Raw genomic sequence first — 24,593 nt, 5'->3', positions numbered from 1 at the left:
TTGCCTTCCTTTCCCCTTCCTTGCCTATAAATACCCCTCCATTCCCTCCCAAACACTTGTGTTGCTGCTCCTAACCGACCAAGACGTTCCAGCCCTCAAATCTCTCGATTTCTTCCGATTCTTGTAAGTTTTCAACCCGAATCTTGTACTTTCTTGATCCAAATGCAATCCTTCATCTTTCTACCTTTCAAATCTCAATTTTTAACCGTGAAATCAACGGATTTGGGGTGTTCTAAGGTGATGTCACCACAAAGTTCTTCAAAGGTGATGACATCCCATGAAGAACAACTCAGATTCGGATGATTTACATACGATTCTTCATGAATCTCAACCAAATCAATGTTTTTCTAATCAAAAGGCCACGGATTTGGGATGTTCGGATAGATTTCATCACAAAGTTCTTATGAACTTCAAGTGTTGACCTCATATCATCAAGAACAACTCAGATCCAGGGCATTTCCTAAGTAAAATCAAGGTTTTTACATCAGATCTAGTGATAAAATGCTCGATTTCGAGTTAAACACGGAAAAACCGACAAAAACGACCAGTTCCGACGAACGGGGTGATTCCCGGCCGATGAAACAGGTTGGAATTGACGGGATTTCAGTTGCTTAACACCTCATCGTAACGTCCTAACCCAAAACGCCGAAAAACGCTCGAAAAATCATCGAAAACAGCCGAACAGGATGGCCAATCGAGTGGCCCAATCGATCGAACAGCTAGTCGATCGAGCAGCTAGTCGATCGAACAGCTAGTCGATCGAACAGCTAGTCGATCGAACAGCTAGTCGATCGAACAGCTAGTCGATCGAACAGCTAGTCGATCGAACAGCTAGTCGAACAGCTAGTCGATCGAACAGCCATTCGATCGATCAGGCTGTCCGATCGATCAGGACCAAGCCCATTCGATCGATCAGGCCCAACCGATCGACCAGGCCCACTCGATCGAGTGGCCTGTTCGACTGGGCCAGCCCAATTACAATTTTCAGCCCAATTTCACTATTTTGTCCGATTTTAACCCAATTTCGCCCGATTTCACGCAAATCGATACCGTTTAACGCATAGTAATCTATCACTCACATAAATTGTCTGAAATCAGGACATTCTCCGGCACCGATTCCGCAAACCTAACCGAATACGCGCTGTGAGTATACTTGACCCTTTTTATCGAATTTTGGGTGTAACATACGTTCCATAAAAACCAAACTTATCAAACGAATGATTTAATTGGACTATTTATCACTTGCGAATAACTGTTTGCATAGATATACGTGATGCTAGTACATGTATGCTAGGACTTATACTCGTGACGTCCCACCAAGACTAGTATAGTACTATTTCGCCCGACGGGGTCTAGTTATGCCATCAAGAGTCGAGCATCGAGGACTTAGCTGGTAGTATCAGTTTTGTGAGTATATATGTCGTGTATTACGTTTATGCATGTGGAAATTCGCAGCACTTTTAATCTATCATACTATACATATCAAACCTGTATACTCGCCAATACTTTTGTATTGACAAAGTTTTAACGTATGTTGCAGGTTTAGCTGAAGTTTACATCAAATCAAGCTAGGAAGTCTAGAAACGCATCTAAAATCTAGGTTGTCGGATTTGAATTGTTCGAGAGGACAAGAAATCCGTGATAACTTACGTGATTGTATTGTTTGTTAGTATGGGATGACAAATGTAATAAATATTATCGCAATATAGTTGTTATGGATTCTCTTGAGCAATCTGATTCGCCTAGTGCCGCGCCCCGATGATTCCGCCATCGGTTGGGGTGTGACACATACCAGCTTACGGTCTTAGTCAACATGATTTTGATTTTCTGTTTAAAGCTGTGGATAAGTATACTACCTCGATTATCGGTATTTTTGTCCACATAAACTCAAGCTTATCAAACGTAATCACAATTAGGAGATACGATTTACGGTAAGGATTATACTTACAAGTCGATGTGAATCCACTCACGACACATTCCCGTATCAAGGTATGCACGAGGATTCATCTTACCGGTGAGTATACCGATTATCATCTGTTTGACCGTATAAAGATGTGAGATACTCACTTATTTTGATTTGAAAACAAGCCCTATGTGATAGAATCACTTATTGAGGAGGAACTTGATTTTCGATGCATGAGGGCACAGGAGCAAGTCCGTGAACAGGTCAGTACTTTCGTACAGCAAAGAGACGAACTTGACTCCCGGATAAATGTGATATTTTATCACTTATTTGTTGGACATGTGATTGTTGATCACTTATTGAGGTCGAATGCAATATGTACACGTATGTATAGTATCATGGAAGATCTAGACTTACGTCCCCGTTATTTTTCGGTAAAAGATACAACCATGATACCTAGATGATAAGCAGCATAAAGACCGAATATCTCAGAACCTCGGCAATCTTTCAAACGAAATTTCGGTACCAAGACCATATGCCAATGAATGGTTCCCACCTGACTTGAAGTCTGTTAGGTTTGTATCATCCTGCACATTTTAGTTTGATTGTGAGCCTACCGATACATCGTTAGTAGAGATACTTATCATTTGTTTAACATTTTTGAATACATTGACCGACCACACCAGTGAATATCATCATCTTCCTTTTTCCAAGAAACTCATTTTTGGGTTTTCTAATTTTTTTGAATTTTTGAATTTTTCAATTTTTTTTAAATTTTTTGAATTTTTCAAACGAAAAGACAGAACTTAAAGACATTTTTTTTATTTTTTTTATTTTTCAATGTTTTTGTATTTTCTTGAAATTTTATCCCCCTAAAATGCTAAAAGGTTACGAAAATGAAAATCTTTTTGTATTTTTAGAGTTTTGAAAGAAAATATTTACAAAAACGATTAGCCAAAGAAGTTTACTCGGGTATCACCTTAATGCCATTGACCAAAAGTAGATAATCAAACCGTGATTTGTCAAAAGCTTTTGTAAACAGGTCGGCACGTTGGTGATCGGTGGGGATATGAACGACATCGATTAATCTTTTGTCAAAACAATCACGTATAAAGTGATATTTAATTTCGATGTGTTTGGTCTTGGAATGCTGCACAGGATTTCTAGTGATCTGTAAGGCAGCATTGTTATCAACAAAAATAGGAGTAGATAGGAATTCAAAACCGTAGTCGCGCATTTGTTGTTCTATCCACAAGACTTGGGAGCAACAACTGGAGGCAGCAATGTATTCTGCTTCACAAGTTGATGTAGCAACACACGTTTGTTTCTTGCACTGCCACGTAACCAGGCGATTTCCTAAGAATTGACATCCTGCTGTTGTTGATTTGCCATCAATTTTGCAACCACCGAAATCAGAATCACTGTATGCAGTCAAGTCAAAGCTATCATCCCTAGGGTACCAAAGACCGGTGTCTGGGCATCCCTTCAAATAGCGAAAAATCCTTTTAACAGCTGACAGATGAGAGGCCTTCGGATTGGCTTGATATCTTGCAAGCAGGCACGTTGGATACATGATGTCAGGCCTCGAAGCAGTGAGATACATGAGAGATCCAATCATAGCGCGATAGTATGAAGAGTTGATGCTTTCACCCTTCAAATCCGGAGTAATCCCGTGATTCTGCGGAAGTGGGGTACCAATGGGCGTTGCATCTGACATCTGGAACCGGCTCAAGATGTCACTGACATATTTAGTCTGATGGATGAATATCCCAGACTCGGTTTGTTGAACTTGTAGGCCCAAAAAGAAAGTCATCCCCCCATAGCGCTCATCTCGAACTTTTCCTGCATAATACGTTCGAATTGCCTGCACAAAGAATCATTAGTAGAACCAAATATGATATCATCAACGTATACCTGTACCAATAGAAGATCTCCATATTGTTCCTTGATAAAGAGAGTGCAATCAATAAGACCTCGTCGAAATCCATTCTCCAGAAGATAGTTGGATAAGGTTGCGTACCAAGCTCTAGGTGCTTGATGTAAACCATAAAGAGCTTTGTTGAGCAACCAGACCCGATCGGGGTGAATTGGATCTTCAAAACCTGGAGGCTGTTCGACGTACACCTCTTCTTGAACTATCCCATGAAGAAAAGCACTTTTGACATCCATCTGGTAGACTCTGAATCCTTTAAAAGAAGCATAAGCAAGAAAGATCCGAATAGCTTCCAGACGAGCAACATGTGCATAAACTTCATTGTAGTCAATCCCCTCAATCATGGCGAAAACCTTGAACAACCAATCTCGCCTTGTTACGAATAACTACTCCATGATCGTCCTTCTTGCATTTAAAAACCCAGCGAGTGCCAATTTTCTTGTAATTTTCCGGCCTTTCAACAAGCTTCCAAACACCAAGCTTTTGAAATTGCTGCAGTTCGTCCTGCATGGCTTCAACCCAAGCATTATCCTTTAAGGCTTCTTTCCAAGATTTCGGTTCTTCTTGTGAAACGTAACACGCGAAGGACCAATCATTTTGAAGACCGGATTCTCTAATGGCTGAATATAAACCAGCATTCTGGTTATTTCTCAGCTGATTACGCGTCTGCACACCGCGTTGGACATCTCCTATAATGTTCTGCTGAGGATGGGTATCATGAATCCTCATTTCAGGATTTTCAGGAACATGAGCATTGATACCCAAATTGTTAAGATTAAGATCAACAACCAATTCCACACCTGGAATATGCGTAGAAGTGGATGCATTCCCTTCAGCAATGTCTACATTCTGCACATGAGGAGTTTCCAAAGAAGCACCTTGAACAGGAGCAACTGGAGCAGAAGATCCTTCTGCCGCATCATGATATTCATCATCTTCCGATGACTCATTGTAATCAGTAGCATCTTCAAATACCTCATTTTGTACCGTATTGTTAACCGAATTAGAACCTTGGGGGTTAACAATAACAGGTCTAACCAATGGAGAACCAGTAGCGTTGTCACTATCGAATAACATTCTAGCAGCTGCAGATTCTTCGTCAAAGGTTGGCAGATTAAAGGAGTCAAATAGTCCATCGTAATCGAACATCCAAGGATCACCCGGAGCTCTAACAGGACTTGTGTACCTTTGAACCCTTACTTCACTCCATAGCTCAATCTTTTTGGTTGCCAGATTCCATACACGAAAATTTGGAGTTGCATATCCAAGGAAGAAACCATCGATAGCTTTCGCGCCAAACTTTCCATCCGGCTCAATTATAGTACATGGAGCACCAAACGGTTCTAAGTAAGAAAGATCCGGTTTCCTTTTCTGTAGAAGTTCGAAACAAGTTTGCCATGCCTCTTAACTGTAAGAACTCGGTTTAATATGTAGCAAGCAGTCGACACAGCCTCCCCCCAGAATTGAACAGGGAGTTCCGACTCTACCAACATTGTTCTTGCAGTTTCAATTATTGTCCGATTCTTCCTCTCAGCGACACCGTTTTGTTGTGGAGTGTAGCGAGAACTGTATTCATGAAGAATGCCCTTAGAAGTACAGAACTCATCCATCACATGATTCTTGAACTCCGTTCCATTGTCGCTTCTGATCCTCTTAACTTTTAACGTGTAGAGATTCTCCAACATTGTAAGAAGATCTTTGAGGATGCCAGGAGTATCACTCTTGTGTGCCATAAAAGATACCCAAGAAAATCTAGAATAATCGTCAGTAACAACTAGACAGTAAGCATCCCCGAATGTTGTCTTGTGTTTCATAGGTCCAAACAGGTCCATATGAAGACGTTCGAGAGTCATGCTAACAGTGTTGATTTTCTTCAAAGGGTGAGACTTCTTTGTTTGTTTCCCTTTCTGGCACGAAACACAGATATCTTGTAGATGAAAACTTCTTACAGGCACACCATTCACAAGATTGTTTTTCACCAAGTGGTTCATCTTCCTCAAGTGAATGTGCCCCATTCTTCTGTGCCAAGATATAGACTCCTTTTCTGTGGCTTTTGAGACAAAACAAGTGACTTGTGCAGATGTCGTAATCGCTTGGCTCATATCAAGAATATAGAGATCATTAACTCTTGGAGCTGATAAGAGAATCCATTCTTTAGGAATCTTGAAACCAGGTTTAAGCACATAACAACCGGCATCATCAAAATGCACGGTGAACTTTTTATCGCAGATTTGCGACACACTGAGAAGATTATGATCAATTTGACGAACATAATTGATCTTATCGAAACATACAATACCATTGGAGATGCTTCCCTCTCCAGTGATGTATCCGCCTTTGTCTCCCGCAAATGCGACATAGCCTCCTCTAATATTTCTCACATCATACAGAAGCCGTAAGTCGCCTGTCATGTGCCTGGATGCTCCACTATCAACAATCCAATGACTATTAATAGTTCCTCCTGGAACATCCTGCACATATCATTCAAAGATCAGTTGAGGATGGGGACCCAAGCCTTAGTGGTCTTGGGTCGTCCCTGAGAATCACGAAAAGTGATCTCAATTTCTTGATGATTTTCAAAAACAACAGCTCCCCCTGAACTATCACCCGTCTTAGGTTTCCAAGTTTGTTTTTGTTTACCAGATTGAGTGTTGTAAACAGATTTTGATGCTTCTGGTTTTAATGGTTGTGAAACACTTGGTTCCCTTTTTACTGTTTTGACTTCAGATTTTAAAGCCTTTTCAACAGCTTTGATGTTCTTACGTCGTTGTTTCGTTTCTTGTTCTTTAGCAGTTCGTTTATCATGTTTTGGTGAAACGGGACGACGTTGAGGGTGAACCTTTTTAGGTGGCGCTTTCTCAACAAATTTATCCTTTGGAGTGTTTGTGCAGTTCTTAATGATATGCCCAAACTCCCCACATTTAAAACACGTTCTCCTTTCCACAAACTTAGGAGAATTTGATTGACCAACAGATGTCGAACCCGTAGAACCTGATGTACTTGCTTTCTCATCACACCCGTTTGTATGTTGAGCGTAATTGTTCTCACTGTTACGTTTTAAAATCTTGACTTGTTGTACAAAATCGGTGTTTGATTTGTTTTCAAAAGTCTCAATTTTATCTGTACCCTTTGATGCTACAAATTCGACATTACTGTTTTTCTTCTGATAACGAGCTTCTTTTGTTTCAGATTTTGATTGAGAAACGTTAGACTTTTGAGCTCGTCTTTCTGGTTGTATACCCTTAGAAGCAATAAGTTGTTGCTTTGTTGAGGGTTTGTGATTTCCAAATTGTTTTCTGATCACAGCTTTTGGAATTGGATCACATTGAGTTACAATGACTCCTAGAATTGTTTTTCCCAAAAACTTGTTTGCATTATCTTCAAACACTTTATCAATCGAAGATGGATTGACATTTTTAATTGGAAAATCGTGATCTGAATAGATTCTAGAATCACCAACCAAAGTGTACAACGTATTATTACTCTTAATGGTAGACACAGCTGTCTTGTCATTTTTGACAGGATCTATCACTTGTTTGACAACTGGTTGAACAGCAGGAGTATCAGGATCACAAAGAATATGATTTTCAATTGGAATTTGTACTCCTTTCATCCTGTCAAGTGATTTATCCTGATCACTAACATCTGATTCTGATTCATCATCAGACGACTCATAGTCCTCAATGATTGGAGGACTTTGTTTCGTAGATGATGAAGTTTCTGGTTGTTCAGATGATGTACTTGAAGAACTGTCCGGTTTGAACCCTAGGCCAGTAGTGAATTCCTCATAGTCAAGAGGCACACTGGGTTTATACCGAGGCATATCCTCTTCATCAGGCAATTTGGTATAATTATGTCTTAAAGGGGGCAGACACTTCTTATACCCTACGCCTTTCTTGTTTCTTTTCAGTTGTTGAACGTCAATGATGTGATCAAGCACAAATCGGGAGTTAGAATAACTTTCCAATTTTTGCTTGATAGCATCATGCTCGCATTTGGCAATGGCTAGTTCCTTTTTGGTTTCCTCAACAATGTTAATATAATCGTTTATGCTAACTTGTTTATTATAAAAAACTTTGTTCACTTCGGAAACGCTTTTCTTTAAGGTTTCAATTACAGATTTAAATTCCTTTTCGTTTCGAACCAAAGCCATATTTGCCTCTTTGCACTTAGACAGTTCAATAACCAAACTTTGATTATGACTATGAAGCTTTTCGGATTCAAGCTTCATATCTACACAAGACTTACAAACACTAGGAGCAGGAGTTTCAAAATTTACCTGACTCGTAGAGGCTGAGACATTTGCCATAAAGGCAGTTTGAAAAGAAAAAGATCTATCTTCAGAGAAGAACTTCTCCATTTCCTTAGATGCTACAGCAGCCTTCTTGATCAGAACTGATTTCTGACATTTCAACTCCTCTGCTTCATTTAATAAGTCATCAACATCAGAACTTGCTTCTTCCTTCACATCAGAATCAGAGTGATAATCACCCGAAATAGAACTTTCTTCATCAGAACTCCTGGTATAACCCGAACTGTCGTCACTTTCAGAAAATTCTTCCTTGTGAACGTGCTTGATGTGATTAATGATCTTTGCATAACACGCTGTTCCTCCTCCTTGATCGCCTTCCCCAAATTGTACAGACCAATCACACCCTTCGTCAGCTTGAACAGTCAATGCTCGATTGGTGTTTGATGGTCCAGACTGGTTCGGATTGTTATTCACTGCTACCATCCTTCTTTCACAATTCTCTTGATGGGCATTGACATTTGAAGTTCTCGTCTGATTTCTGAATGGGTTCTGATTGCCTTGTTTGGTTGGTCGGGTGCACTCACGTTTGAAGTGTCCCTTTTCGCCACAATTGAAACATGTGACTGCATTTATATCAAACCCGTACTTTGTATCCTTTTTGCCTTCCAATGAAGTTCTTCCAGTTCGAGCCATGAAGTCCTTTGCCCTTCTAACTGCACTTGCAAATGCCCATTTGATATCCATTAACTCCATTTCATCCCGGTCGATCTGTTGATAATCTTCATTGGTCATATTGATGTTTCCAATTTGACGAACGACCAACCCGCAGTAAGCACTGACCATTGTATTAATGAGTTCCATATGCTCCTTTGCTACTTCAATGCTAACTTGTGAGAGGTTTGAAGTATCGACTCTGACCGTGTTAGGGTTTAGGGGTGGAGGATTGTTGGTATAATTAGCTTGTTGTTGTTGTGGTTGGGCTTGAGGTGTGGGTATTGATTGTGAAAGATAGGCACTTTGATCGAACTGTGGTTGTGTAGTGGTAACTTGAGGTGGAGGTATGGATTGTGAAAGATAAGCACTTTGATCCTACTATGGTTGGGCTTGATTGAACTGTGGAAACGGAGAAGAGCTTGTATTGGATACAAACGCCGTTTGAAGCTTCGGTTGCTGAACGGAACTAGAACTAGCTGAAGGACCAAAACCAGGCAAATACATTTCTGTGGTTTGAGGAGGTGCAGCTGCAATTCTTTTAGCCTTCCGAATTCCCTCTTCGTTCTTGTGCTCCAACTTTTGAATGAATTCATAGAGACTGGCATTGGCTGCATCCAGAGCACCCGTATGTTTTAGAAGCTCAATGAATGGACTCCACTTAGGAGGTAGAGCATCAGCAAACCGAGCAATCATTTCCTGATGGGTTGCATTAACATTATAAGAACTCATTTCACTAATCAGATGATAGAAACGAGAAGTCATATCATTTAGGGTTTCATTTTCCAAGAACTGAAATGATTCAAACTCTTTCTTTAACAAATCATGGCGTGTCTTCCTAGAAGCTGCATTCCCTTCTCCTCTTGCTACCAATGCATCCCATAAGCTTTTCGTGGTCTTACAATATTCGAATTGATGATAGATTTCTTTGTGAAGCGCTTGTGTAAGAATAGCAAACGCCCTTTTCTCCAAGTCATAGGCTTTCTTGTCATCTTCAAGCATATTAGCATAACCTGCTGAAGTTGATGCTGCAACTTCGAGGGCAGGGTTGGCTGCATTAATGAAACACGTCCAAAGTTCGGTGTTTTGCCCTTGAACGTAGGTATGGAAACGTCCCTTCCATGATGGATAGTCATTCATGTGATTTAACTTTTGCGGGCGATTGTTGCTACCCGTCTCACTCTCACTAAGCAAGAGATTTTGAATGCTTTGATTTTGATTTGATACCAAGGCCCATTGACTTGCACTTATGGACGGTTGTTGTTGAGGTATGGAATTCGCTAAGTATGAGGCCATAGAGGTCTGATTCGGATTTTGACCTGGTCGTGGGTCCGTACTCCAGTCCCACGGACTTGTGCAACTCATCTTCGATGTATACAAGAAGAGTGCCTGATCAAATACTTGAAAACACAATGTTATGACCCTTTTGCAAACCTTCTGTTTAAAAATGATAACACTCTCGACGAAACACTTCCCACGAAACACACTCTGTTTCGTCGAACTCACTTATGACGAAACTGCCTGTGTTTCGTCGAAAATACTGTTGGCGAAACTCTTCTGATTCGTCGAAGATACCTTTGGCGAAACACTTCGATTCGTCGATAACCAGTTTCGTCGAAAAAGTAACCAGAGTTGGTGAATTGGTTGGCAAGACTTTTCAACCCAAACCTTATCTTGTTACTGACAAGGTACACCCAACAACATACTTATTTCACCAACCAGCATGGTCGCCCAATTTTTTTAATCTTTTATCAACTTTCAATTTAATTTTTAATTGTAAATTCAAGAAATTCTTATGAACTCTTTGAAAAGAAATCCAGAAAATATGAATATATGAAGAACACTTCCAGAAAATATCAACTTTCCGGTCACCGTCAAATTTTTCGAAACACAAGATTGCACAAGACTTTCACGAAAAACCCGGTTTATCACTAGAACATCTAATCTAACAAGGTTTTTAACAAAACTCTTTAGCAAAACAACAATATTCAAGCAGATTTTCAAGACTTTTTCCGGAAACTATGAGTTTACAAGAACACTTTTCTGAAGAACAACCACAAATACTTGATAAAACCGAACAATGTTTGATTTTAAACAAGGATAAAAGCCTAGAGCTCTGATACCACTTGCAGGTCCCGAAATCGGAGGATCGATAACACAACCTAATCCTTGTTTATAGCAAACAAAATCACGTGTGCGGAATCCACGTAACTAAGCCAAATCAAACATGTAAGAAAGTAACGAGACGGTTTAACCAATGAACCACAATCTATTGATTAAACTGGATGAGAATACAAACTGATACAAACATAGTTTTGACAGAGTGACACTAAGGGTATGCTCTCATCTCTAACTTCTAAATGAAACAGACAGTGCTTATATATAGCAGCCTGGGCCAGTGTTCGACGAAACACAAGGTGGGTCGACGAAACAGAACTGGGCCATAATGTAGGTCCGGCTAGGGGAGGTTCTAATCGCCTAATCCTTGTATACAAACTAACCCGGTTGTGCGGAATCCAACCGAGATAGCAAACCGAGATCGAACACAACAATGATAATGTAAAACACGAGATTCAACGATTAACACCACTGTATTAATACTATGAAAGTCAGTTACAGCACAAGGTTTACAAATGTTTTCTGTAAACTCTCTCAAACTCTCTCGTGTGTGTGTTCTGTGTGCTCTCTGTGTTCTCTCTAGAGACTGACTGTATATAGCACCACAACACAACAGCATCGACGAAACCAAATGAGAATCGACGAAACGTAAAACATGCGACGAATCATGATCATGGTCGACGAAACAAGTATGTTTCGTCGACTTCCATATTGTTTCGTCGAAGTGGGCTTTGGCCCAAGCAGTGAAGGCCCATGTTTTGTTTCGCCGAACTTGGTTGATCCCAAGTGTTTGTTTCTCCGAGTTGGTTTCATCCCAAGGACTAGATCAAAGTCCTTTATGTCTTTTGGCTCGCTTTTGATCTTGAAGCACACGACGGAGGAATGTTGTTGCTCAAGCCGAGTCGCATCGAGTCGATCCGCGTCCACATAAATGTATCAACACATAACACTGGGCCATGAGAAGCCCATCAGATGACGAAACAAGTCTGTTTCGTCGCTGATCATGACGAAACAGAATGGAATTGTCACAAGCCTGTTTCGTCGATAAGTGTTCGACGAAACAACCTGTTTCGTCGATGGCTGCAAAAGATCAGTTGTTTGCTGCAAACAGACAGCAAACAGCAGACAACAAATAAACACTAGCATATTGACAGAACTACCCTTACATGCAACATGCATTGTTCATAGACCATTACATAACAAAAGGAGACAAACAAGTCGGACACAAGCGGATAGGAGGATATCCGACTTGGTCGACGGCAAATACAGACTCGATAAACGATAAAAGACCGTACAAAATACATCATAAATTACAAGACTAGTGACAGACACAAAAATGCATCAACAAGGCCTCAACAAATGTTGAGCCGGCCCTAAATATAATGGAACAAAAATTACACATTAACATTCCTGGCTGTGTGGATCAAGCAACCAGCTCTTCAATCTCCTTTGTATCAACTCGTCATGCTCCTTCAAGATTCTTAGCATCTTTAATTTTGAATCTGCTTCATTGCAGATTTCAAAACATAACTGTGCAATATGACGCAATGACACTTTTCCACATTGACGGAACAAAAGGTCAATCCATAGTGATCTATTTGAATTATAGATTTGTTCTCCTGTTAGGACCTCCATGAATACCACCTCATAACCGGAGAGATTGCTCTCTAGCACTAATCCCGGCCCATCATAATCTGGATGGGCTATGTTATATTGCCCGTCTACTAAAAGTGTAACGTCATAATCTGAAAGCTTTGGCGTAAAATTCTGCAAAAATGTATATCTTGCAGAGGTAAAACTAACAAGAGGTGCTACAAACTTGGTAAATGCAAAAATAGTACTAATATATGCTATCTCGGAATGGTATGGAATCAAATCTGAGTTTCACTGGTTAGTGGTACTTGCTAAAATAACTAAGAAATCTTAAGTTGGAAATTGGAATGGATATATTAATGTTTGATCTTTGAGAAAGAAAGAAATAGAAGAATCATATGATTTTTTATCTCCCTTCTATTTTAATGTGTTCCATCTCAAGAACATATAATAAAATGATACCAACCCCTAACTAGAACTAAGCACTAAACATATGTTGATTAGTGTGTAAGGCATTGTACCTACATTGAACTTCAGCTTTCTGATCTCATGTATTTATTATCTATGAGTTTGTCTTAAGCATATTTAAAAGCTTCAATTGTCAGTGTAGATATTGTCAAGCAAATTTTCTCAAGCTAAAGATACAATAGTTGCAACACTCGAGAGTTGATATCATGATCTTAACTCAAAATTCGTTAAAGAGTTAATAAGACGATGGTTTAACGGGCTCTATGATATAGGGATTAATTATAGGAAGGTAAAGAACAGGAATCATATTAGATCATGGTCCCTTTAATTTAATGGTGATAGCATAAGTGCTCATGTTATACCTCATCCAACAATATCTTATGCCTGTACAGCGGGGACTCAGTAACTCTCGGCCATGTTCTGTTTGATAGTGTATCTTGCAAGAAAACGATCCCTCGAGCAATTTCTACTAAAATATTCACCTTTGTAACCAATGGAAGTCGTGCTACAGCTCCTGCAACCCATAAAGTTCAGTTGTCTAGGTGCACGTTCATTATATATATTTTCAGTAAAAATGGTTTGATTATGTCTGGATTACTTATTTATGTTGCTTACCGCTATGAAGGAGATCCTCAAGGTTTCCTTTATGCATGAATTCATACACGAGGAAGAGAATTTCACCTTCCAAACAGTATCCTATTAGCTTAACAAGGTTGGGATGACGAAAATTCTTCAAAACTTCCAGATTAAACTGCAATGAATAGTGATCAGCTTTCAAAACTGAGTTCTTCCATGAAAGTAGCGATGACAAACACGTATGGATGGGTATTGTATTAGGTGATACCTGACCCGATTACTAGAAACATACACATACATACCCGTTTACCTAAACCATACCTTAAACATCTTCTTTCCCTTTTTATATTTGTTTGTTCTTAAGTAATCCACTAATTTTTAGTGTTTATGTTTTTAATTTCCTTGTGTAATACAAATTACATAAAAAAATAAAATGCGTTTAAAAATCTCAACGAGTAATTTTCAACAAACTATGAGGCATATCCAATACCCGATGGTTATTACCTGACAAATACCTGAGGTTGTTGGGCTTGGTATGGGACATAATTTACAATCGGGTATGAGACTAAGATTACCAGTACTTGTCTCATTGCCAATCCTACATGTAAGGGATATATAAGGCAACACCATAAAAAGTTACATTGTAATGGGCTTACACATCCAGAGAACTTGGATTTGTACTTCTGGCTTTTCATTCTAATAAAATATATATATGTTAATAAAACCTCTACACTTAAATTGGGTTTTGAGTACTCACAGGTGCGCAGCGATATAGTTTCTTAACTACAGTGGGCAATTGAGTGTCGTCAACCCAACCTTTGTAAACCTTTCCATATCTCCCCTCACCCAAGCATGTTTCATTTTCGAAATCCCTCGTAGCAAGTTTTAGCTCATCATATGTGAACATTTTTACGTCTGTGATCACTAATTCCTCATGCCGATTCATGTTGTTGTCAAGGGTCTTTGGTGAACTTGTTCCACTTTGGTCTAAAAAATGTGAAAACAAAAGGGGTACAAGCATAGAGATGGTAAGTATTTATCTTAATAGATGTTACAAAAGCATTATATAACTTTTGAATATGGGCAAACCTGAAAATTTTCTTGCAGACAAGGAATTTAACATGTTAATCCCCATGATGAAAAGTTTGTGTATACTAGAGTTTTGTCTAGTCAGTGGAACAGTATAACTATGAATCTTCAAAGAGAAACCCATTCTGCCTGATGACTCTTGTAGTTCAAGTAAAGCCTGGAGTGAGGTCACTACCTCACTCATGGTAGGCCGTTCTTTCGGAACACTGTGGACACAACGATCTGCAATTTGAGCGAACCGTCTTAAACATAATGGAGAAAGTGTTCCTTTGATATTAGAATCAACCATCTGATCAAATTTCTTTTCTTTTACACATTTTTGAGCCCACCTTACTAAACTATATTGTTCCTCCCTAATTCGTTCATCAACTGCAAGCCTTCCGGATAGAACTTCAAATAATACAACCCCAAACGCATACACATCTGTTTTCCTTGTTAATTTTCTTGTACAGAAATACTCTGGATCAAGATACCCGAACGTGCCTTTAACACTCGCATCAACATAAGAATATGAATGACTTGTTGGGCCTATTTTGGACAAACCAAAATCCGAAATCTTAGCTCCCCAATTCTCATCTATAAGAATGTTTGCACTCTTCACATCACGATGTATGACTCCATGTAGAGTGCCAGTGTGAAGGTAGTCCAACCCATGTGCGGCACCTATGGCTATCTTGACACGTTGCAACCAACTTAAAGGAGTACCAGCTTTGTGTAGATGATCATACAAGGTTCCCCGTGGCATATACTCATAAACAAGGATCATCTCCTGGTTATCGTCACAAAAACCAATAAGTGACACCAAGTGAAGGTGGCGCAGCTTAGAGAGCATCTCTATTTCAGCCTTGAATTCTGGTGCACCCTGATTAGACATAGAATCCAGCCGTTTGACCGCAACAACGTGACTCGTTTCATCGGTACACAAACAACCTTTGTACACCTTTCCGAATCCTCCATGTCCAATGACTAGTTCATCATCAAAATTGTTTGTTGCAGATTGGATCTCTACAAGAGAAAAACGGACACAAAGTTGTGCTGATGTTGATGACTCTCCAGTTGCAGAGTCCATTATATATCCTGGTTGGTTTCTTAGAAAATTGTATTAGAAGTTTGGATCATATATAAAGAAGCACTGGTGAAGATTATTTCAAGGAAAATCAACAAAAGCGCGTTTTCAATCATCTGAAGGTATATTTTCTGAGAAGTCAAGGGAGCCATTCATATTATATGTTAAAAACCTCAAATAATCAATCAACAATTAAGTATTTATAAAGTGTGAATTTCTGTAATAAATAAATAATCAGAAATTATCAATCAATGTAATTTAAAATATGAAATTATAGAATGTGACACTTAAAATAGGGAGTTAAATTCATGTGGTGATGAAACAAATTGTGTTTTGTTTTGGAAGCATTATTCTTATTATTTAATGAATCAACTATTAATGTTCAACTTATTATTTAATGAATCAAATATTAATGTTCAATAAAACGAAAAAAATAAAAGGACAAATGTTATCTCTTTTAAATCGGATTTTAATTAAATGTTTCTGTTAAAGAGATATTTTATAAAAAAAGTTTTTATAAAAAACAAAACTATTTCAATGTAAACATTTATTTATATTTGTATCTTTTTACTTTTCACTGTTACTTTTAATTTCATGCATTCTTTATTTTAGTGAAAACTTCTTAACCTCCAGATATGTTGGAAACTCCGGTCAACCATGCACGAATTTGTTACTAAAGAAAACATAACAATTGCTAGAAAAAGTCTGCGAATGCGTTTTAATTAAAATCGAATATGTAGGTAAGATATGACATGATGGTTTAAAAGTTAAAAGAAAAACGTAGATGTAAAACTTTCTTTTCGTAATCGTTTAATTGAATAAATGAAATATAATTTAAAAACACATTATAATATATTTTAAAATAATTCATCCAAAAATGATATAAAAGTAAAAAAAACAATACAAAAAATATATATGTTAAGTATAAATACTTTAGATCATTTTTATACATTAATAAATAAATAAATATGATAATTTAAAAGTTATATCTTAGAAAATTAATTATTATATGAGCTTAAAAGTACAAAAAAAAATTATTACTATCTCAACAACAATAAATTTATAGAAAAGAAAAATAATAGAGTTAATCGAAATGAGTTTACTTTTATCTAATTTTTATTCCGGTTATCAAAATGTAAATAGCATTATGAAAAAAAAATAACCTAGAAATTTGAAGAAAAAAAAGGAACAAGAAGGTCCAAATTAGTATGGTATCATTTGTTTCAATAATTAGGGCATATTCTTTTCTTAAGTAGTGTATTAATGGCATATTCTTCTAAGTATTTTTGTTAAGGGCATATACTTTCTTTTAGTATTATAAAATCCTTCGGCTTTCTTAACTTTTTTTTTTCTATTGTGTTAATTTCTCACATTGAATTTAACACAAAATTTACAGGTTAAAATTAACATAAACAGCTTTTATTAATTTCATAAACATATTTACCTAGACATGTCATGTTCAATTGGACGTGAGTCAAATTGACTGAGAAACAAGCATCGCATTTTATAGCTTAGAAGAATTATATAGCTAGCCTAAACATATGTATTATTTATACATTTGTACCTTTCGTTGCAAGTCAAGAGTATTAATATGGACAGGGAAAAAAATTAAAATAGAATTTCTAGTTAATGAGGTGGGGTTCATATGTCTTACATGACTTAAGGTTTATATAATATGTTTGGTTAGTTGCAACCTATTAACTCAGGATTATAGAGGGGGCAATTCTAACCCAAAAGCTATTATATGGGTCAATTTAGGTAAAAGAATTTAGAAAAGGGGTTGTTTTGGGTAAAGGAATTTAGACGAAGAGGTCAAAACGGGTCACTTAAATATTGATGCTTAGTTATTATTTCTGAAACTTATTAAGGTTGAACATAAAGACATGTATTGCTGTATAAAACATGTTTAAAATTGTTGTTAATAATTCTGTTTGTTGTATAAAACATGTTTAACCTGTTGTTAATGATTCTGTTTGCTATTAAAGTTGTATTGAACCTATTTAAGATTTTGTTAATGATGTATTAAACCTGTTTAAGCTGTTGTTAATGATTCTGTTTGCTATTTAAAGTTGTATTGAACGTGTTTAAGTTTTTGTTAATGATTATGTTTGTTGTTAAACCTGTATTTAACTTGTTGTTAATGTTGTCTAGAATCTGCCGTATAGTGTTAATTAATCTATTAAGTGCAAGGTTTAAAAAAAAGTAAACGAGTATCCATGCGTTTTCCCTTCGCCTCACGAGGCGTAATTATTGAGGCGGAATGAGGCGTAAGGCTGAGGCGGTATTAATAAATAAATATTAAAATTATATATATCATAAAATAATAAATACTTAACATCAAAAAATGACTTTTCTCATCAAATCAGCAGTTAAAAACATAAAAGAAGATTCAAATTTCATCAAATACTTAACATAAAAAAACACAAATAGTTTCTAATTAACTCAAATAGCATAACAAATATCATCTTCATCATCCTCACAATCTTCCTCAACCCAGTCATCATCGTCATCCTCGTCAATCAAATGAAGGGCTTTCCTTTTCTTAGATGAGGAACTTCCACCTCCTCGCTCAATTATCCCACCACCTCTACGTGTTTTAGTTGCCCCGCTACCTCTTGTTGTTCTAATGACCTCGTCACTTTCCTCCACATTTGCCGCATCATCTTCAATTGCATCTTCATCATCATAATATCTTGGGTCGGCTATCCACTCATCATCAGACATGACGTTTTCAACAAGTAAAGGATCTTCATCTTCTTTTAAATTGGACCTTGTTACAAATATTTGCTTTAGCTTTCTATTGTATATGATGAACACCAAATCGTCCATCCTCTCAATGGTCAACCGGTTTCGTCTCTTTGTATGGACTTGATTGAACGTACTCCAATTACGTTCACAAGCTGAAGCCGAACACGTAAGACCCAAAATCTTCATTGCAAAGGCCTTGAGTTCTGGGGTATCATCTCCATATTCTCCCCACCATAAAATTATATATGTTAAGAAATTAATTAGTTAATTATTTAATTTATACAAACTATAAGTTTATAATAACATAACTAGCAAATATTTTACCCGGTGGACGTGTTTGATAAGTTGCCAAAGAACCCCTATAACCAAATTATCCTTTCTTTTCCTTGTAAAGAATTAGTTGTTCTTCAATCTTCATGTACACTTCGGTATCCATCACGAGTCGTTCCATGACATCATACAACCCTCTCTTAATCTCTGGATGCTGTGAAACGTCGGGACTCCATCGAAATTTAGGATTTAGATAGTAGGCAGCCGCATGCAAATCGCGGTGCATTTGAAAGTCCCATTTTTCATCGATGATGTTCCATATCTCTTTGTAAGAAGCGACGACATTATTCAAGTTCTTTGTAATCTTTTCTTTGCACGCGTCCATCGCTCCATAGAGAAATCCCATTGCGGGTGTTTGCTCACCATCAACGATCCTCAACACTTCAACTAGTGGGCTTGTGGTTTGAAGGGTATAGACCACACTAGGCCAAAAAGATCTCACATCCATAATTATTATCTTTACATTTTTTCCATCGTCTTTCGTAGCCCAAGCACAATTCTTCCAATCATTAGAAACGAACATTTGTTGCAAAGCATCTTTAGAATCATAAAGACTTTGAATCGTCAAAAAATTCGTGGCGAATCTTGTGGCGGCGGGTCGAAGAAGATCTTTTCCAAGAATCTTTCTTGCCAAACTCAACACCCATTGATGATTATAAATGAAATTGCTAACTTTTTTTGCTTTAAGTAAAGCATTTTTGTGTTGTGGTAATTCCTCAATTTTTTCAAGCATCAAATTGATGCAATGGGCAGCACATGGGGTCCAATACAATTTCTTCCTCTTCTTCATTAACATCTCTCCGGCCTTTTTGTAGTTACTTGCGTTGTCGGTCACCACTTGAACGACTATATCTTCCCCAATCTCTTCAATAACCCCATCAAGCAATTCAAAAAATTTTTGAGCATCTTTAACGCAATTTGATGCATCAATCGTTTTCATAAAAACCATTCTCGTAAAAGAATCTCCCGATATCCAAAAAACTTGATTCCGGTGCGCTTTAGCACTCGCCGGTGGCATTTTTTCGGTCGGTTGTGATCCTCCTTCACTCACCACATGCACATGCCGATTGCTAACACTAGCGCTAATACCGGTGTAATATGCCCCACTTTCGACGTTTTCTTTAAAATTGCATTGGGCAGCAAACTTAGAATCCTGAAAAGCCTTCAAGTACTGCTTAATTTCGTCTTTCACTTCAGCGGCATCTTTGTGTGTACCGGCAAGATAATCCTTCATTCTTTTCACTCCTCCTTTAAAATCTTTACTACAAAAGTTACATTTCATGTATTTGTAACCCTTTTTACACCCGATGGCGGTATGTCAATTTCTACACAATACTTCCAAGCGGGATCCTTCCTTGCATTTTTACTAAACATCCCTAAAATCTAAACAAATTCAACAGTTTATATAGTTTATACAGCAAGTATTATATTTATATTAACAGTTAACAGCAAGTATTATATTTATAATTTTATATTAACTTTTTAACAGCAAGATTGTGACAACCCAAGATTTCAAGGTCTTCCTTTACGCATTGCTGGTTTACAATTCTGTTTGCAACTTGTGCATAATTAATATATGATTAAGGAATTATTAGGGTTGGTTAATAATCATCAATTACTCTTCATAAATTATCTCATCCATCGTAATCATCATCACATGGCATCCAACATAGGATTGTGGGAAAGGAATTTTGTTGGACTTCTAAGCACAGGCAACCATAGTGGGTTGCACATGGGTCGATCATCAGTGGACCAAAATAAAGAAGTACAGCCATTTTTTTAAAATAGATAATCATCACGTGAAGACTTGGAACTCTAGGATCGTGACGCTGACCCGAATGAGTCGTTCAGAGGAGCTTTGATCAATTACAGGTGCGGAAAACAAGTAATTGACTTAGAAACAGCTGATTCTTCACTTTTAACACTGATTGTATTGATTAGAACGTGAATACACTCAGTCTTCACATCGGCAGCACTTCGGCGTGGAATACAAGGCAACAAATACTTGATTTCGCTCAGGATGACCTATATATAGGTCACCTGCTTTCGCCCCAAACACCACAAGACACCAGGAGCGAAATCAGCTAATGTGATTTCGGGCGAAATCACCTGAAAGACCCTTAGGATCGAAATCAACATCTTATCTCGCTAATCTTTCCGATTTTCTCGTAAAACATGCCCTAATCTATACAATGTAATCTAAGACTCGATACAAGACAAAGTCGACAGATGTAGTGCACTAACAGACTGCCCCTCAGATGTTGACGAGTCGCACGTGTCGAGTCTTCTCAAACTTCAGTCTTGATCAGCGTCTGGGCTTCACTCTCTTTCTCTTCAGATTGTCTTCAGACTCCCCTTTGCGATATGCTGGCATTTCTTCAGTTCTTCAGCATCATCAGCTTCAGGATTGTTGTCTGGCTTTCACAGGTACATGATCATTATCCTGGCTCAAGCTTTGTCCATAGTATCGAAACCTGGCACATTCAAGATCGTCACTTGGCTCTTGATCTACTCAGGACTCAGGATCGATTAACCTGGCTCAACTCAGCCTGCACAATCTCTGCCTCACAATAAATTTCACAAGTTTAAACATTAAGGTATACACCAACACTCACTCTCCCTCAGAACAAAACACATATGATGAACCACTTGAAAACTTAGATTTTGAAAATTTTAGATTCAAATTACACACTCCCCCTTAAATTTTGCTCGTCATGTTTAGCACTCTGAATTTTGAAAATCAGTTTTTCAATATCAATTGTCGAAAATCTTTTTGACTTTTTCAAAATTTATGCTAAAACACACTAAAATCTTTTTGGATTTTCTGAAAGAAAGTAAACGCAGAAAAGAAATATTTACAAACAATATTTTTGTGAGTTTGTGTAAGAGGATCATATCAGTATTTGAGACATGTCAACAACACCGTTAAGCTTGATTCATTTTCAGTTCTAAACAATTTACCTAGATTGTCAGTATGTTTATCCACTCAAATTTTTACACAAAGTTCAACTGTTTCGAGATACGTTGTTAAATGTCTTAAGAACTAACTTATCCGTGTGTCCCACTACTTGAATATACTCCCGTATCTAGATCCCAATATTCAGTCTTACAGATGAGTATACCATAGATGATATCTGTCAGGGGATTAATTGCGAGGGCCGTGAGAGCTCAGGTCGCTACTTCCGTATACGCAAAGAGATGACGGCTTCGACTTTTCGATGTGTCCCCTTTAGAGGATCTTTTGATTACAACAGCAGTGATTATCAATTTTATTGTTTCAAGCTGAGGGCGTAGCTGTGTTTCAAGCTTTTGCGGAAAGCATTATCCGGGGACTAGGTCAGTATTTCCATACAGCAGAAGTCCCAGGATAATACCCCAGATATCACTGAGCATAAAGACCTAGTATCTCAGAATAAGGGACCTTTCAAACAAGATTTCAGGGGTTACCTATATATCCAAGAAGTTGTTACCCACAGAATAAGCAAGTTTGAATTTTTAGGTTTATATCTCGTCACAATCTACTAATTGTACAGAATAAGAAGTTGTTCATTTTTTGTTTTATCATGTTTTTGGCTTGTTCAAATTTTCTAATGTTTTTGGATTTTCTGAAATTTTCTACTCCCCCTAAAATGCAAACACATTAAAAAAATTGAAAAACACGACTAAACTCTTTACCAAATTGAAAAATAAAACTATACAGTAAGTTGACAACCGATATCGAATCACATCAATTCGCCATCCACTTAGGCATAAACAATCAGAACTCCCCCTTTCAACAAACCATTTTCTCATTTAGATTTCAAAACACTTAAGTTTGTTTTAATCGAAATGATTTTTCCGGAAAATGAGTTTGTTTTATCACATGTACGTTTACCACTTGTTAAGATCGGGGAAATGGTTCATCATCTTGTTCATTGTTTTATCAGGTTATAGTAAATCAAGTACAACTTAATGTCCCTGATTTACCGTTTTGCAACTAAGCAACCTCTGTACCACTTGTAAGAATAAACATTTGTAGGTATAACCAAACAATACCAATTGTAGGAATGTCACATCTACATTAACCATTTTACCAACTTGAAGATGCCGATTCCTGCTTCGCAATTACCAACCTGGAAGCTCCGGCGTAGTCTTTCATCCTATAAAATTTACACTTATTTAAACTCTTTCAAACAATCTATTCAAAAACTAGAATGATGCCGATTCCTGATCCACGATTACAAATTTGGGATCTCCGGCGTAGTCTTAAGACTTTTAAGGGAAACAAACTTCCATCCAAGTCTTTTCAGACTTGATGGTTTTCAATTCTTGCATAGTAGGGTTGTAAGTTGCCTTTTTAGTTGCATAAAAATCTTTAACCCCCTTTGCTTTCCCATTAAGCATTTTCCAAAAAATTTTCTTTACATTCCCATTGAATGTTTTCTCGACATCAAACTCAGTTTTCTCGGAGTAAAACTGACCCGAGATTTCAACCTTACCAACCTTTTGTTTAACCTCTTCAAACTTCAGTGATGGAAATTCATTATCACTTACTGAATTTTTTACCTCACCTTGTGGCTCCTCTGGCTTTGTGGAACCAGAATCATCACCGACTATCTCATCAACCTTTTTAACAACCCACACTTGGTTGTTTTCAGCTTTCTTTTTGTAAGTATTCTTTTTAGAACACTCACCAACCTCATAAGTTGAATTTTCAAAAATTTTAAGTTTTTCGGTTGGTGGTTTAATATCAACAACTTTTTCTTTCAATTTCTCAGAAACTCCCTGTTTTGTCTTGGCATTTTTTGGGCAGTTCCATGCAATGTGACCAACTTCATTGCATTTGTAACAGGTTCGAGTCTCTCTTGGATGAAACACTCCAGTTCCATTCCTTTTCTTCTCAGCAAGAAACTCCTGGTTTGATTGTCTCCAGAACGGTTTCTTCTGTTCATCCTCAGCACTTCCACCTGAAACAAATTCTGTTTTTGTTTTAGAATTTTTCTCATTTTTATCATTTTTTGGTGGAATAAAACCTAATCCTTTCTTTTTGTAGCTACGATTTTGGTTTGGTTTCTTTTGAAAACCAAAACCAAAATTGTATCCCTTTTTCTTGTTTAATCGTTGTTGAACTCTTGAAGTGTAAGGTCTTGGTTTTCTATAAAGATTTTCATCTTTTATTTCAGAAAGATTTTGATTTCTGTTAGTTTGAAAACCTTTTTGATCATATCAAATCGAACACTTCTTATTGGAAACTCTTTTTCAGAGTATAATTTGTCCGAATCATTTAAAGTGTATGCGACTTCAAATGTTTCATCATCCAATTTTGCTTTTGATAATAAAAATTCTTTACTGTAAGACCGTTTGACTGGCGACTTTTGACTATTGACTGATGATCTTGACTCTCCAGACTCAGATTTTGACTCGGACTCCTCATCAGTATCCAACACCTGATCGACCACCTTTTTTATTAACTCAGACTCATGATCAGTGTCAGACGAGGTGAACGTGACATCAATATTTTCTGGTAATTCATCAGTTGTGTCGGTTCTTAGCTTTATATTGACTGCTTTTTCAAGTTGCTCCTCGTTTGGTTTTCTAGGAGAATATCCTTCCCAGATCGGAGGCAGACACTTGTTATAACTAACAGTCGGTTTCTTACCACTATCTTTCTTCTTTGGCTTGTCATCTTGAAAAGCTTCCATACCTGTAACAGTTGGATAAATTCTATCAATAAGATAATCAGAACTAGAATAACTCTGCAATAAACGTCTGATTCTCTCATTCTCAATTTTCTCTGTTTCCAACTCTTGTTTCCATTTAGCACTCT

The 24,593-nt window shown here is 37.4% G+C and overlaps 2 protein-coding genes across 2 annotated transcripts; both read right to left on the bottom strand.

Moving 5' to 3' along the window:
* Positions 1-12,079: 12,079 nt before the first annotated feature.
* Positions 12,080-15,777, bottom strand: LOC110875442 (proline-rich receptor-like protein kinase PERK12). Its single transcript, XM_022123640.2, has 5 exons — positions 14,644-15,777; positions 14,312-14,541; positions 13,594-13,729; positions 13,341-13,492; positions 12,080-12,684 (listed from the first exon to the last, which is right to left on the bottom strand). The coding sequence occupies exons 1-5, from the start codon at positions 15,710-15,712 to the stop codon at positions 12,319-12,321; spliced, it is 1,953 nt and encodes a 650-aa protein (XP_021979332.2). The 5' UTR covers positions 15,713-15,777; the 3' UTR covers positions 12,080-12,318.
* A 3,050-nt stretch (positions 15,778-18,827) lies between these two features.
* Positions 18,828-20,021, bottom strand: LOC110875443. The gene has a single exon (XM_022123641.1). The coding sequence runs from the start codon at positions 20,019-20,021 to the stop codon at positions 18,828-18,830; it is 1,194 nt and encodes a 397-aa protein (XP_021979333.1).
* Between the last annotated feature and the right edge of the window lie 4,572 nt (positions 20,022-24,593).

Source organism: Helianthus annuus, chromosome 9, assembly GCF_002127325.2.
Source record: "Helianthus annuus cultivar XRQ/B chromosome 9, HanXRQr2.0-SUNRISE, whole genome shotgun sequence".
In the NCBI taxonomy this organism is placed as follows: Eukaryota; Viridiplantae; Streptophyta; class Magnoliopsida; order Asterales; family Asteraceae; genus Helianthus; species Helianthus annuus.
The sequence above is the reverse complement of the archived record's forward strand: the minus strand, read 5'-3'. Positions and strand labels throughout refer to the sequence as shown.

Coding starts and splice junctions, on each gene's coding strand:
- LOC110875442 (XM_022123640.2), bottom strand. CDS start 15,712: ATGGACTCTGCAACTGGAGAGTCATCAACATCAGCACAACTTTGTGTC. Junction 13,730..14,311: donor AACTATATCGCTGCGCACCT/GTGAGTACTCAA, acceptor TATTCATTGCAG/TTTAATCTGGAAGTTTTGAA. Junction 13,493..13,593: donor TGAGGATCTCCTTCATAGCG/GTAAGCAACATA, acceptor TATGGGTTGCAG/GAGCTGTAGCACGACTTCCA.
- LOC110875443 (XM_022123641.1), bottom strand. CDS start 20,021: ATGAAGGATTATCTTGCCGGTACACACAAAGATGCCGCTGAAGTGAAA.